Genomic DNA, 17,061 nt, shown 5'->3' with positions numbered 1-17,061 from the left:
AATATGTGCCTTATAAGTACTAATAAACAGCCAATATGCTAGTAATATGGTGTTAATAAGCAACTAGTCAATAGTGAGAATAGGACCCTAAACTAGAGTGTTACCTGATTTAACAGTATCTAAAGGGGCAACTAAATCATCAGTTTTTTATATTCCTGTTGTTTACCACAGACATAGGTTCATCTTTCTTGATTGACACATGCTGTAACTTTCCTAAGATCCAAGATCCTTCTAAAGGCCTCACAGGTGCAAGCTCTACGCTTTCAAGTCCTTGAAATCCAGTAAACTCAACCAAGATTGCTGACCTCCTTTAAAGCAGTGGTTCCCAAAGTGTGGGGCCCGCCCCTAAAGGGGGGAGCGACGTTACCATTGGGGGGGCGCGAGTGAAAAGCTGAGAGGGAAAATTATGTTTGGTTATTCTGGTTAATTCCAATTTTTGTATTTTACCTTAATTGTCACTAGGGGGCGATCACAGTTTTAAAAGCTGATATAGCCTATCTTGTTTCAACTGGTAATAATACCCGCTAGCAGCTAGCAAAACTTTTCAGAGTGTAGAAAATAAGATGGATCGTTGGCTGATTCGTAAAAATATAATCGTTGATTCTACGCCTAAAATAACTGGAGCAAACACAGATGGCGGGGGATACAGTGGTGCCAGTGAAAGTGCGAGGGAAACGCAAGCATTCCACACATAGGTGGATCTCGAAACAAGATGATGAAAGAGAACAATAGGTTACTGTCGTAACCCCGGTTCTCTGAAACATCGAGTGGAGAGATCCACCTATGTCAGGTACAGGATGCCCTTCCCATAGGTGGATCTCGAAACGAGATGAGATGAGACATTAAAAAGCACAAAATTTTCTTACGGGGGGGCATGCCCACGAACCCCCCTAGAGGGACAGAGGTGCACTCAGCAGTGGATTCATCACTGTGAAGTATAGTTCCATGTTATTAATAAATGACAATTTTGTACTTATTTCATCTGTTAACTATCACTCGTTCCTCACTCAGTACATGGCACAGTTATTGTTTTTTTTTTGTTTTTTGTTTTTTGGGGGGGGGGGGGCAAAATTGTTGCTGCATACCCCTCTGACACTGGGTAGTTGCGCCCCTGGGTGCTATGATGGGCAAACATAAGGGTCTAAAGGCGAAGATACAAGCAGTTGCACCACACATAAGATTCACCCATTGTTTTATACACAGGGAAGCTCTTGCTTCCAAGGCCCTTGATAATGAGCTGAGTTGCGTGCTTCAAACAGTAATAAAAATTGTTAACGTAATAAAAGAATGTCCCATCAATACGAGACTGTTTGCTGTTATGTGCAAAGAAATGGGATCTGAACATGAATCTTTACTGTTGCACACTGAGGTCAGGTGGGTGTCGCGAGGTAAAGTATTGCGGCGTCTTTTTGAAATAAGAGATGAAGTGCGACTATTCTTATTGGATATACAGTCTCCCTACGCAGAATGTCTGACAGATCCTACATTTCTGACAAACCTGGCAGATATTTTTGATAGACTGAATGGACTTAACATGTCACTGCAAGGCCCCAATACCAACATTATGTCATTAGCCGACAAAGTAATCGGATTTGTAAAGAAGATGGAGCGATGGACAGCGCGAATAGAAAAAGGAAGTGTGGAGATGTTTGATGGACTACATGAATTTATTGAGGAGAATGAGCTGCTTCTGGATGACGGGACAAAAACATTGATAACTAATCATTTACGCGGACTTATTGGACATTTCAAGCGGTACTTTCAGGAAGAGAAAAACGAAAACAACGAATGGATCCAACAGCCGTTTATTGCCACCACCACTGGCAGCAACCTGTCATCGGGACTACAGGACTCACTGCTGGACCCATCCAGTGACAGGGCCCTGCGAGCAGCCTTTGTCTCAACTCCGTTAGATGAATTCTGGCTGTCAGTTGCAGGGGAATACCCGGGATTATCTCAAATCGCTTTGGATGAACTGATTCCCTTTGCCTCGACCTATCTCTGTGAAGCTACATTTTCTTCGCCTACTTAAAAACAAACAACGGTCACGACTTACGAGAGCTGAAGATGAACTACGTTTATCAGTATCAAGCATAAAGCCCAGAATACAAATGTTGTGTTACCAGCATCAGACTCATCCATCTCATTAATTGGAGTGAGTGCAACAACTAATAACACTGTATGTTTAAGATATTCTGGTATGTAAGCTACTATATACCGTACATAGTTAATTAGCCCAGAATACAAATGCTGCGTTCACAGCGTGAAGTTTATCCATTTGAGATGTGACGCATATATATGGGGGGGCCCGAGGCAAAAAGTTTGGGAACCTCTGCTTTAAAGGTTCTAGGAGTAGAACCACAGTTCTTTGTGTCCATGGACACACACACACACACACTTCTGTATATTTGGCATCCAATTGCCCCCCTCCTTCTCATGGCTAGACACACATATACAGTCCATAATTAACAATTACTGTACATATCTTCCCATACAGTATGAGGCATTTCTTATTCTTATACAAACAAAAATAAATACCAATATTGTAAGCAATGCATTATATTCAACACATTGGCTAAATATGTGTAAGGAAGTAGAGGGTAATTGCATTTCCTTGATATTATACAAAACTATTCAAAAGTTTAGGGTCGGCAAGACTTTTTAAAATGTTTCTGACTGAAGTCTCTTATGCTCATGCAGGCTGCATTTATTAGATTAAAAATACAGTAGAAAGTAATATTGTGAAATATTATTACCATTTCAAATTGTTTTCTATTGTAATATATTTTAAAAAGTAATTTATTCCTGTGATGCAAAGCTGAACTTTCAGCATCATTACTCCAGTCTTCATTGTCACATGATCCTTCAGAAATCATTTCTAATATGCTAAATTGCTGCTCAAGAAACATTTCTTATTATTATCATCAGTTGTGCTGCATAAAGTCCCCATGAAATGGAAGTTGCAACCGACTTTACTTCAGTGTTGTGAAGTATTTCAAAGTGAAACAGTATATTGAATAGAGGGCAGGGTTTTACTTTAGCGAACCTCCTCTCCATCCCTCGCTCATAAGTTAAGTTAAAGGGGTGGTTGATTATGATTTCACTTTTCTAACTTTAGTTAGTGTGTAATGTTGCTGTTTGAGCATAAACAACATCTGCAAAGTTACAATGCTCAAAGTTCAAAGCAAAGGGAGATATTTGCTTTTAAAGAAATCGTTTTTTAAGGACTACAACAAACGGCTGGTAGGGACTACACAACATTCTTCCTGGGTTAGTGACATCACAAACCCTGACATTTACATAAACCCCGCCCCCGGGAACACGCAGTCCATGTTGAGAAGAGGAAGAGTTGTTTAGTAGAGCACATTTGTGAGTCTGCTCAAGCTGTCGCATCAATCTTTTCACATGCAATACAGTGCTTAACACAAATGCAATATCATGTCACTCTGTAGGCATCTTACAACAGTTCCCACACGAGCAACTTATAGATTATCATGACAGAATATGCTAATCAAAGACTTGAACATAGTTAACATCAGCTACATAAATTCATCAACTAACCATTCAGAAACGTCCTGTTGCATTCTACATGTTGTCATTTCTTCTTGAGTCTCTCCATCAATGTACGACTCCAGTTTAAACAAAAGGCAGAACAGTTTCTGACATTTCAGTGCATGTCTGTGTGAGGTAATCGAAGCTGCTAACACACACAAGCTCTTGAAGCTCCGCCCTCTGTGCTGGGAGCAGCAACTCATTTGCATTTAAAGGGACACACACGAAACAACACGTTTTTACTGACCCTCAAAAAAGCAAAATTTTTTTGTGAAACTTATTTTACAGCATGTTACAGCATTTTAAGGATATTCAACCCAAGCCGTCAAACTGACGTCACCAGAGAAGGAATAATAAAAGTATTTCTATAAAAAAATCTTACAGACTTTTGAAAACAAATGGACTTTTTAGGACCATTTTAGTTTCATTAAGTATAGGAATATGGTGAATTAAGATAAATTAGTCTACATTTGACATTGAGATGTCTGTGGTACTGCAAAAAATTTGCAAATGTGTTCTGCTTGCTAAGAAGGTGGTTGTTCAGGTGTTCTCAATGATTGCTAGATAACTGCTAACCATAAAAAAATTATTGTTTTGTCAAACTAACATAATGGCTGCATTTGAAATAGCATATTCTGAACTCACGCCATTGGTTGAGCCAGAAGGTAACATGTACGGTGGTTTAAACAAACAGTTCATTGTCAGTGTTAACATATTTCAGGGAAATCAACATGCAAACGATTTACTTAGTTATTTCTGCATATAAAGCTATGACAGGAGGAAGTATTGTAACTTAGAAAATCAATACATTTCACCTCTACTTCTAATGCATGCCTTGTCAAATCCAAATGACTTGAGCTTGTTTTTTTGCTGCTTTTCAAAACAGTTTTAGTTTGATTGTTACACCCACACAGACAACTAGAGCAGATTTACAGGCCAAAATATGTTTTAATGTTAAAAACACATCAGTCTACCATCAGAAATACCTGCTTATCAGCAGCATCACAGACAGTAAACACATGCAATTGTAGTGTTTTGAGTAGGAGGTCTATGGCACGTCGATATCATGTTTCTACTGTTTTGAAAGCACATAATTAATGTGTGCAGTGTATTTCACACATTGAACCTCGAGGGGAAAACTGAGAAGCAAGTGTGAAAAAAGCTGTGATGTTTAATATTTGTTAGTAGGTTCTTTTCTTTTAGTACTGCATTGTGTGTCTATGTAAGACATATCAAGGGTTTCAATAGAAGCATGTTTTTAGTGCATGCAGATCAGAAAAGCCGACACAGTCTTATGCTAAGCCAAGCCGGATACTGGACCATTGCTCAAATTTAGGTTTATTCATTTGAAAAAAACACCCTAATCCTCAGTATTAAACTTTGGCGATTAAATCATCATGCATCATTTCTGCTCCAGACTGATACATAACATAATGCAATTTACATTGATGCATTTGGCAGACGCTTTTATCCAAAGCAACTTACATTGCATTCAAGACAAGTTACACATTTTTTCAGTTCATGCATTCCCTGGGAATCAAACCCTTGATGACTTCTCACTCTCTACTGTCTGAACTAAAAAAACAGTTTTTACATAAACTAATAAACGTACTGCGATGCTTATATATAAATAAATGAAACAGGTAAGAAACAAATTTCTGCTCTCAAAAAAAAAACCATGGCATAGTTTATTATTAACTATTAGCACTTTTAGTTTATTTTGTTTAAATAATCATATTTTCACATGAACACAAATCTACCCATTGTGAAATCAATTACATTAATTCAGTTAAAGTATGAACATGGTTAAATTATGGCTAGCTGTGGAACAAGCAATATTCAATTAGTTTAAATGTATGATATTTAAAAAAGATGGATTTATTGATGATAAACATATAAACCTGGTCATTTTATATTTAAAACACATCCAGTTTATTAGTACCATTACAGAAATCTTACCCGTTTCTTAGCAGTTTCATTTATGTATGACTGACAAATGTACATCGCATTAAGTTTATTAGATGGTTTATGTTAAAACTGTGAAATCCAAATGTATGGACATTTTTTCAAATACACAATTCTTAAATGTAGCCCTAAATATTGTTTTGAGTGTAGCAGCTTCCAAAGCACAACATATGCTGAGCGTCCTTCAGCTGTTGAACTTCACAATACACCAGCTTCCCTTCAGTGTTTATGTCATTTTTCAGTAAAACATAAACTCACCCCATCCGGTCCCTCCCCGCTGTTATTCTCGCAGGAAAGACGGATTAGCTCGCGTGCCCTCTGGTCCTCTCCATCAGTATAGGCCTCTTGGATGTTCTTCAGAGTGGGCGACTGACTCAAGGAAAGGTTGCCAACCGCTGACTGCTTGGCTCCCATCTCCGGAATGCCTGCAATTGGGGCATAGCCACCATAAACAAACCGTATACTCAGTAAAAGATAAGGAATCTTAGCACACGCTCATGCTAAAGCAAAGATGACGCGATGGGAAACGAGCCCCAGATACAGGAGGAGAGGGAGCATCCGGGAATCAGGTCAGCCTCATAAAGAATTCACATGCCTTTCCCCCCAGACTGGTGAGGGTGTATTTGCGGAGCCGTGCTTTTCCACGTTCACCTTTGATGTAAAGAGCACCTACTCTGGGCGAGAGTGAGATCGGGAAGAAGATAGTGATGCTCACGAGTACATATGCATGCACGCAGCTCTAATAGCTAACAACAAAAGCAACAATCTGGACACAAAACACACTCAAAGTGAAAAAGGCATGTATATTTGGTAGTTTGCATGAAATATTTTTAGGAAGTTAACATGCTCTCTGGTGTGACATACTAAACTCTATCTAAAGCTTTTTAAATGGCATTTTGATCATTCTTTTGTAATTATTATGCATGTAGGTTTGCCACCTTGTATTGTTTTACAAACTAAATTAAATATTTGAAAAATCTATTTGTCACACTACAAGATCATTTAAAATGAACTAGACAGATAGAATAATAGACAGAACATTTGAATGATAAAACAATAGACAGGCAGATAGAGAGAATGATAGAGAATGATAGAGAGCCAGACAAATAGAACGATAGACAAAACTTTTGAATGATAGAACGATAGACAGGCAGATAGACAGAATGACGGAAAGGAAGAGAGACAGGCAGATAGACAGGCAGGTAGACAGAACGACGGACAGGCAGAGAGACAGAACGATGGACAGAACGATATACAGGCAGATAGACGGAACGATAGATAGAACGATAGACAGAACGATAGACAGAATGACGGACAGGCAGATAGACAGAACGATGGACAGAACGATAGACAGGCAGATAGACAGAACGATAGACAGTCAGACAGACAGAACGACAGACAGACAGAATGACGGACAGGCAGATAGACAGAACGATAGACAGTCAGACAGACAGAACGACAGACAGACAGAATGACGGACAGGCAGATAGACAGAACGATAGACAGTCAGACAGACAGAACAACAGACAGAACGACAGACAGACAGAACGACGGACAGGCAGATAGACAGAACGATAGACAGTCAGACAGACAGAACGACAGACAGACAGAATGACGGACAGGCAGATAGACAGAACGATAGACAGAACGATAGACAGAATGACGGACAGGCAGAATGACGGACAGGCAGATAGACAGAACGATAGACAGTCAGACAGACAGAATGACGGACAGGCAGATAGACAGAACGATGGACAGAACGATAGACAGGCAGATAGACAGAACGATAGACAGTCAGACAGACAGAACGACAGACAGACAGAATGACGGACAGGCAGATAGACAGAACGATAGACAGTCAGACAGACAGACAGAATGACGGACAGGCAGATAGACAGAACGATAGACAGTCAGACAGACAGAACGACAGACAGACAGAATGACGGACAGGCAGATAGACAGAACGATAGACAGTCAGACAGACAGAACGACAGACAGACAGAATGACGGACAGGCAGATAGACAGAACGATAGACAGAATGACGGACAGGCAGAATGACGGACAGGCAGATAGACAGAACGATAGACAGTCAGACAGACAGAACGACAGACAGAACGACAGACAGACAGAATGACGGACAGGCAGATAGACAGAACGATAGACAGTCAGACAGACAGAACGACAGACAGACAGAACGACGGACAGGCAGATAGACAGAACGATAGACAGAACGATAGACAGAATGACGGACAGGCAGATAGACAGAACGATGGACAGAACGATAGACAGGCAGACAGACAGAACGACAGACAGACAGAATGACGGACAGGCAGATAGACAGAACGATAGACAGTCAGACAGACAGAACGACAGACAGACAGAATGACGGACAGGCAGATAGACAGAACGATAGACAGTCAGACAGACAGAACGACAGACAGAACGACAGACAGACAGAATGACGGACAGGCAGATAGACAGAACGATAGACAGTCAGACAGACAGAACGACAGACAGAACGACAGACAGACAGAATGACGGACAGGCAGATAGACAGAACGATAGACAGTCAGACAGACAGAACGACAGACAGACAGAATGACGGACAGGCAGATAGACAGAACGATAGACAGTCAGACAGACAGAACGACAGACAGAACGACAGACAGACAGAACGACGGACAGGCAGATAGACAGGCAGATAGACAGAACGATAGACAGTCAGACAGACAGAACGACAGACAGACAGAATGACGGACAGGCAGATAGACAGAACGATAGACAGTCAGACAGACAGAACGACAGACAGTACGACAGACAGACAGAACGACGGACACACAGATAGACAGAACAATGGACAGAACGATAGACAGAACGACAGACAGGCAGATAGACAGAACGATAGACAGAACGATAGACTGAACGATAGACTGAACGATAGACATATTTATTTTGGGGTAAACTACACCTTTAATAATCTATTTTAATATCTCTGGGTAGATCATCAGCTAGACAGTTAATGAGAGTTTTATGATATCAATCCAAGAGGCCAGTGAAGCTCAAATCAATCACTCCCTCCTATTATTCACATTAATCCATCGAGCCCTTTAACATTTATCTGGCGAATGTGGCCAGCGGCAGACGCTGCTCCATTAACATCAGGTCTGCTTTGATGTAAAGGAGCCGGACCTGCGGGTAAGTGCCGGTATGGCTGTGTGCTTTAATAGAAGATGGTCATATGAATAATTGAGAACATTTTTCTGATGATGATAGGCCGGAGAAAGCCTGAGGGAGGGTAACCATTAGAACAAATCCAGCCTGCATCAATACGGTCTCAGCTCACGTATCGCCCAGACCAAATCAACCTGGAGGAGAAACCAAAGCCAAGACAATAGCTTCGTTCTGAAACCAGCAAGCTGACAACCTAGACAGATTTTAAGGTATTTAAGATGCTCCTAATGTGAAGGAAAGATGAGCATGAACACAGTTCAACTTGTTGCAACACCAAATTCGCTTGTCTCACCTTAAATCAATGACTGTAAATGAAAATGAATAACTTCACAAAAATGAAAACACATCACAAAAAGCCCAGCAAAAAAGTTCATCCAAGATTGTAGACAAAATGAAAGAATTGTAGACTAAGAATGCACTTAGGTATATTTCAATACTGATTTTTATAATAAATTCAAAAAAAAAATGTATCTAATATTTATACTTTATTTTATTTTTTATTTCAATTACCAAAATCTTTTTTTATAGCTTTAGTTAATAACAACACGGCGACAGACATACAGATGGATAGACAGATAGAATGATAGATAAACAGACAGACAGACAGACAGACAATGATAGAGCGATAGACAGAATGATAAAATAAAGTGATAGATAGAATGTCAGACAGAACGTCTGAATGATAGAACGATAGACACAGTCAGATATATCGACAGAACGATAAACAGAACGATCGAATGATATAACGACAGACAGATAGACAGACAGAATGATTGAATGATAGAACGACAGACAGATAGATAGACAGAATGATTGAATGATAGAATGACAGACAGAATGATGAAATAATAAACCGATAGATATGTGAAAGATACAAATTATCTTAATTGATCTATGTGTGTAAAGATAAAAATTAAGAGAGCTCACTGTCAACATTGGGCTGAGCAAAAGGTTGAATATTCACAATACACTTGCAATGATTTTGCTGGCTATATGAAATCAAACAATGTTTTAATTAGGGCTGTCAAACGATTAATCGCGATTAATCGCATCCAAAATAAAAGTTTGTTTTTACATAATATATGTGTGTGTACGGTGTATAATTATTTTCTATATATAAATACACACACATGCATGTATATATTTAAGAACAATTTGCATGTATATACTGTGTATATATATTTATATTATATATAATTTATATTATATATAAATATTTTATATATAAATAACACATTTTTCTTAAATATATATGCATGTGTGTGTATTTATATATAGAAAATAATTATACTCCATACACACACATATATTATGTAAACACAAACTTTTATTTTGGATGCGATTAATCGCGATTAATCGTTTGACAGCCCTAGTTTTAATAGCATCTCCAATTTAAATTTCAGCCAAAAAAAAAATAAAAAAAAAAAATTAGAATTGGTGAGTTTGACTCTTTACAATGTAATTAATTTCAAACTGTCAGTTTCAATGAATCGATTTAAAATATGACGCAATTATTCACTTGTATCATCACCCTTAAATGTTAACGAAAGTCTCAACATGGCATGTTTAATATATTAAAATGTTTTATATAACAATATGCTGTATTTTGGTAAATATTGCATTATCTTTGTGCTTATTAAAAAAATAAGCGGAAAAAAATGTAATAAACATTTTGAATCTACTAATCTACAATGGCTGCTCTCAATAATATATATGTGTAATATTATATATAATATATATATATATATATATATATATATATATATATATATATATATATAATATTAATGATGTCATATTTGTGTATTTGCATAAAGTATATACAGTATATCAAGATTGATGTTAAATATATTCAAACCCTTAAAAATATCAATATTCAACTCTAGATATGATAGCGCAAACCTCTTAAATTTGAAATAATATGTATTGTGGAAAGAACTATCCAAATAAATTAACTGAATTAAATTTCAGCTCTTGAAAAGACACTTAAAGGGAAAATTTAAATTCTGTCATTAATTACGAACCCTCATGACGACTTTTGTTCATCTTCAGAACACAAATGAAGCTCTTCTTGATGAAATCTGTCCCTCATTGACAGCTATGCAACTACCACTTTCAAGCCCCAGAAAGGCAGTTAAGTCATCACAAGTGATCCATGTGACTCAAGTGGAACTTCATTTGTGTTCCTAAGATGAATGAAAGTCTTGCGGGTTTGGAACGACATGAGGATGAGTAATTAATGACAGAACCCCCTAAACACCATTTACATATAAATGAAGTGTTAACACTGATCTAATCAGCATATGTTGAGTAAAAGGCCTCTAAATTGAACTTTTTTCATTACTTTCAACATATTCTATTACCACTTCATCCCCTTAAACTATAGAAAACGTTTAAATCTTGCTTCCACTAAGTATAAGACAACCAGCTTCTACTAAGACGAGCACAATCTATCAAGACCACTCAAACAATGTGACAAATCAGACAATGAAAAGAAAGTCTGAGGATGATAACAAAGACAAAGAAAAAAAAAAGAAAAAAAAAGTATAAAGAGTAAATGAAAGGTTCACCACACAATCACTTCTCCTTAAACCCAATTCCCACTATGAACACTGACCTGAAACGCAGGAAAGAACCAAGACATCCACAATCCAAACACGCTGAGCGCTCCGTCAGCTACACATACCTTATCATTCTGCACGGATCTATCCGGCAATCATCTCATTTACTGTGCGTCACAAATCCACAAGCTTGAAGTACGTCCAGTACCTGGAGCTTAAACCTGACTACAGAGCAGAAAGATGCTTCACAGAACGAGAATCCCGTCTCCTCCCTCCATGCTGTCCTTAATGGCAAGGTTATCTTACACTGCAAACACATTAAAGAGTGAAACCCAACCCACCCTGGCCTGCTGCTGTGTCTCTGTCCCTCCCAAGAGGACCTCAGATTGCGTTTGCAGCTAGCTCAAGCCGTGCTAAGCCAGATTAGCACATTGGCTTCTTTCTGCAGCATGTGTTACCATCCCACAAGACCAGCGCTGCTCAGACGACACACTCAAACACACACAGATATGTGACGGGACTCAGACCTATGAGCCACGCTGCTCTAACACACACCGATGGATGCATGCAAAGTCACTGTTGCTAATGGCAACGGTGTTGCTGATGCTGAGCCGGCAGGGAAAAGGAAACCCAACACCTATGGCATGAGATTTCACCTCTGGGGGGATACTGACTGTTTTTCACGGGATGCTTACTTCATCTGTTTTCCGGCAGAATGCAACGCAGTGCAACCCAGAAATTATATACAGTTGGTTGTGAAAGTATTCGCAGCCCTTCAATTTATTTTTCACATTTTATGTTGCTGCATTTTGTTAAACTACTTTAAATTACTTTTTTTTTTTTTACATCAATCTACAGGTGAAACTTGAAAAATTTGAATATCGTGCAAAAGTTCATGTATTTCAGTAATTCAACTTAAAAGGTGAAACTAATATATTATATATACTCATTACATGCAAAGTGAGATATTTCAAGCCTTTATTTGTTATAATTTTGATGATTATGGCTTACAGCTTATGAAAATTTTCAAAATTTCAGAGATTTTTAATTTAGGGTTTGCATAAGCTGTAAGCCATAATCACCAAAATTATAACAAATAAAGGCTTGAAATATCTCACTTTGCATGTAATGAGTCTATATAATATATTAGTTTCACCTTTTAAGTTGAATTACAGAAATACATGAACTTTTGCACGATATTCTAATTTTTCGAGTTTCACCTGTACACTCCATACACCATAATAACAAAGCTAAAAAACAGATTTGTGACAACTTGGCCAATTAAAAAAAAAAAAAAAAAGAAACCGAGATATTACATTGCATAAGTATTCATACCCTTTTCTGGAACACTTTCACTTTCCAATTTCACTTGTAGATATTACTGCACTTCGAGTGGAGTTAATCTGTGGCAAATTCAATTGAATGAGTATGATTTGTAAAGGTACACACCTCTCAATAAAATGTCTGAAAATGCATATCAAAGCAAAAACCAAGCCATGAGGCCAAAAGAACTGACTGTATAGCTCAGGGACAGTATTAAATCAAGACACAGATCTGGAAAGACTACAAAATAATATATTTATTTATATTTACTCTCCATAATCCTTAATGGAAGAAGTTTGGAACAACCAGGACTCTTCCTAGAGCCGGCCTCCTGGCCAAACTGAGCATTTGATGGAAACGGCCTTGGTTGGTGACCAAGAAGCTAATTGTCACTCTGGTTGTGCCTATCCAACCTGACAGAGCTTGAGAGGATATGAGGAGAAGAATGGCAGAAAATTGCCAAACGCGGATGTGCGAAGCTTTTCGCGTCATACCCAAAAAGACTTGAGGCTGTAAAGGTGCTTTAAGTACTGAGTTAAGAGTTTGAATACTTATGCAATATACTTATTTCAGTTTTTCCTTTTTAATAAATTTGCAAAGTTGTCACAAATCTTTTTTTTTTTTTTTGCTTTGTCATTATGGTGTATGAAGTATAGATTGATGTGAAAAAAAACCAAGACGTTTAACATAAGGAAGCAACTTTTGCAAGACACTGTATATTACAAATATATAGGGATGGCCAAAGATGAATATAGTTCATTGGACTGCTAAATGAATGTGAAATTTTGAATTGGGTGAATGCCAGTCAAAAGTTGAGACACATGTGACTACATTTGTAAATGTAAAAAACATTTTCATCAAAAGGTTAAATATTTAAAATAAGTGTTGAAGACATTTTTGTCCCTGCTCTGGGAGAAATATCTGTTACTGTAACATCAACTATAATATTTTTTTGTGTGATTTATACATTTAGTCAGTCATGCCAAAACTAATACAAATATGTGCAATATATATGAATCAATGTCAAATGTTTGGACCCACTCATTCTTTATTATGACTATTTACCACATTCACCATAAAGACATTTATTTATCATTGTGTCATCAGAGAAGAGATGTCACTGCAAGAGGGAAGGGAAGTTATTTCTCAATATGAATCTGTGGTCAACTCTATATTAATCAGTATCCAGATTTGACAAAAGAGTGAGAGCTGAATGCACATACTGAATAATGCAAATGAAATGCAAGCATACAGCCCAACCCCACAACCAAACTTGGGTATGTGTGAGAGGAAATGACGTGCAATGCTATAAACACCTATCTGAAGAAAAGCCGGGTTTCAGTTCATATTTCTAAATATACTGTTCAGACTGTGAAGTTCCTCGAACCAGAACCGCACTACTGGTGTTGTTTAAGGTTTCAGAGGGGTGAAATGAACAACTAAAAAGGAACAAATCACACATGCTGCTTCTTACATGGTACACTAGGCCGAATTGAAATCACTATTAGTATCACAATATCAATTTCTCACTTACATGACACAGTAAATTCGCTGAACTCTTGTTTCTCTCAGAGGGAAATATTAGCCTTTATAGTGCTATGATTATACAAATTCACAAACTGCCACACTTCTGTTTATGCACTGTCTGACAATTTGTAAAACAATGAGGAAGTTTCTCTGACTTCAGTATGTCTTCACTGAGCAAAATGTCACTGTTTGTAAAGTTTATTTAGAGGATCTGCTATGAATCTCTGTCAAAGTGATGTTCTGGAGACGTTATAAAATGTAATATTATTTTTGCAAGTAGATCACTGCCAGACCAAGTGCCAAATGTGCCATATTTGCAGGGAAAACTACTAAATGATTCATTAAATAATTATCATAAGGTTTAAAGATATAATATAAATAATGAATTAATGAATGAATTGATGAATAAATAAATAAATGAATAAATGATTACAGAAAGGTTAGAAAGGTTAGAAAGGTTCTCTTACCATCTTGCTCCTCCATGATGCCGTTGATGCCACCTGGATCTGCAGTCTCTCTAACGTTCCAGTACGACGACATATTTCAGGCTAAAAGCTGCCGTTTCATTTTGAGGATGTCATCATTGATTGACGATATGTGAAATACCCCTTGAGGAACAGATTGTGAGACATCCATCAATTTGCTTGTCTTAAAAAAATTCAGAGACACTTGTAGACAAGTGAAAAGGAACAATACAACATGTAGAGTGCAACAGAATATATCATTTTAGAATATTCAAAAATTATATTCTATATATATATCATATATATATATCTATATTATATTCAAAAATATAATGTTAGGTGTTATTCATAGGTGCAGGTTGTTTAAAAACAAAAAAAGTGTCTTTGTGAACCCTTACTTATGAAGTCCAATTCTGTTTTCTTTGGAAATATGTCCAAATATGGAAATAAAGTGAAGTTATACAATGATTTGAATATGAAAATACAGCAACAACACCAGTGGCATCTGGCCATTTCATTTAGTTCCTCATAAATATGCCGATGCCAACCATCTTTTTATAGATGTCCAATCTAAAGTAAGTCTGCTGGTATCTTGCTTTCAATTTTAAGAGCTATACATCAGCTGATCCAAATACCAACTGTCCAATCTAACAATTATTCTACAAGTCTACAATCCACCACAAGAAACTGATGTATCCAGCAAAACCCTTTTCCAGAGCTGGTGTGCTGTGCCAGCTACTGACGTGACTCATTTTTCCTTGGCTTGAGGTCATTGGTCATTTGGTTACAAACAAAACAAGCTTTCTTTGGCGAGTTACAGTAGGCTACATTGAATTTTAATGAGTGACCTCTGAAATGCTGGTACGGCCAGACACATTTTGACTCGCATTTTGCAATTAAATGTTTTGAAAGAAAGTATGAGTCCCGTATGCAACGTCACGGAATGTCAAACACTTTAAAAAACATGGTAAACATTTAGTACCATATCAAAGTAGCAGCTACTGTTAAATGTTCCATCACCAATGAACCATGGTACTACTTTATTGGGTAAGCGTACTGTATGTAGCCTACGTACCCCAGATATTAACGTTTACAACTTCTTTTTAATCAAGTAGGAGAGACTGGGGCTCCCCAATTTGTTGAATAAACGTTACAGTTTACAATATCCCACATACACAACCTCCTCACCTGCACTGCAAACGCTGCACGGCGCGCTAAATCTAAAAAGGCTGCACGCGCACGACGCGCGAATTAATGCAAGCTTTCCAAGCCAAACGTGTTACGTTGCGTCGCGACGGAGACAGTGTAGATGAGGAATACACATGTGGTGTCTAGTCAACAACATTATAAGATAGTCTAGTGTAGGCTACTTACCACACACTTGAATACATTATATTTCCCGTAAAACCACGGAATAAAGCGGGGCTCCTCAGATGCTTTCGGTTTGGATCCGTTTCGTAGACGCTCAAGGATCAAACTAGATTTCTACTTCCTGATCGGGGACAATCTTTCCTGAGGAGTTGAGAGTTTGCTTCTCGTTGCACGGCACGCGCGCACACACACACACACACACACACGCTCGCGCTTGTTTTCAAACCTGCTGGGGACTTTCCATAGACTATTGCTTGAGTCCATTATATTTCTGTATCGTGAATGTAACCGTCCCTCACAAATTTTACATTTCCAACAAGACATTAATAACTATGACACAGGTGTATTTTGTTGGCTGTCCATTTATAGGGTGACATCAGATTTTATTGGGACACTGCCATTGAGATGACTTGGAAAAAATTGATTGAATGCCAATCAACCTGAATTCACGGTTTCTGTTATGAAACCTGTTTACATGATCATTCGCGAAACTTGATTTGCCAAGTTTTAATTCATTCACTTCACATGTCTTCTCAAGTCAAGTTCCAGCATATTTCACGTGTGTTTATGTGTGATGACGTTTTAAGAAGTAGGCTATTATCAAACTACATTATCTATAGAATATAAAAGAGGACACATCATAGATTTCTGTTTCTGGCACTTTTATGTCAGAGAGGCTCATTCTATTAAAAGTTACATATATAAAATATATATATTTTTTGTAATGTGAAAGTCATATTTTAATCTATCTTAGAATGTTTTTACCATCTTTTCTTTTGCCGTTTTTGCAGAATTGTATTGCTTTTATTTGAGGATTTATGTAAATATGCTGGTATTCAAATACAGATTTTATTTTTGGAATACCACTCATACATTTACTACTACCTGACACTAGATACATTGTGACAGCAATAGACCCAATAAAAAAAATAAAAAAAAGATGGGCAGCCTTTCAGAAATGACTTTAATTATTTTGTGCATTAGAGTTTTTACCGAATTTGCAATCATAAAATAAATTGTGGTTAATTTAAGTTAATATATCAACACTCCCTGTTTCTTGTAATAA

The 17,061-nt window shown here is 37.5% G+C and overlaps 1 protein-coding gene across 2 annotated transcripts in view; it reads right to left on the bottom strand.

Annotated features, from left to right (window-relative positions):
• lrrk1 (leucine-rich repeat kinase 1) overlaps window positions 1-16,171 on the bottom strand; it is an 87,813-nt gene extending 71,642 nt beyond the window's left edge. For both annotated transcript variants that reach the window (XM_079866506.1, XM_079866507.1), the window contains exons 1-3: window positions 15,999-16,171; window positions 14,628-14,768; window positions 5,776-5,942 (exon numbers count right to left, since the gene is read on the bottom strand). In XM_079866506.1, the coding sequence (XP_079722632.1) occupies window positions 5,776-5,942; window positions 14,628-14,700 (240 nt within the window). In that variant the 5' untranslated portion in view covers window positions 14,701-14,768; window positions 15,999-16,171. The remainder of the gene's footprint in view (window positions 1-5,775; window positions 5,943-14,627; window positions 14,769-15,998) is intronic.
• Between the last annotated feature and the right edge of the window lie 890 nt (window positions 16,172-17,061).

This window comes from Squalius cephalus (genome assembly GCF_949319135.1).
Source record: "Squalius cephalus genome assembly, chromosome: 3".
Lineage (NCBI taxonomy): Eukaryota > Metazoa > Chordata > Actinopteri > Cypriniformes > Leuciscidae > Squalius > Squalius cephalus.
Note: the sequence above shows the minus strand (reverse complement) of the source record. Positions and strands in the feature narration are given on the sequence as shown.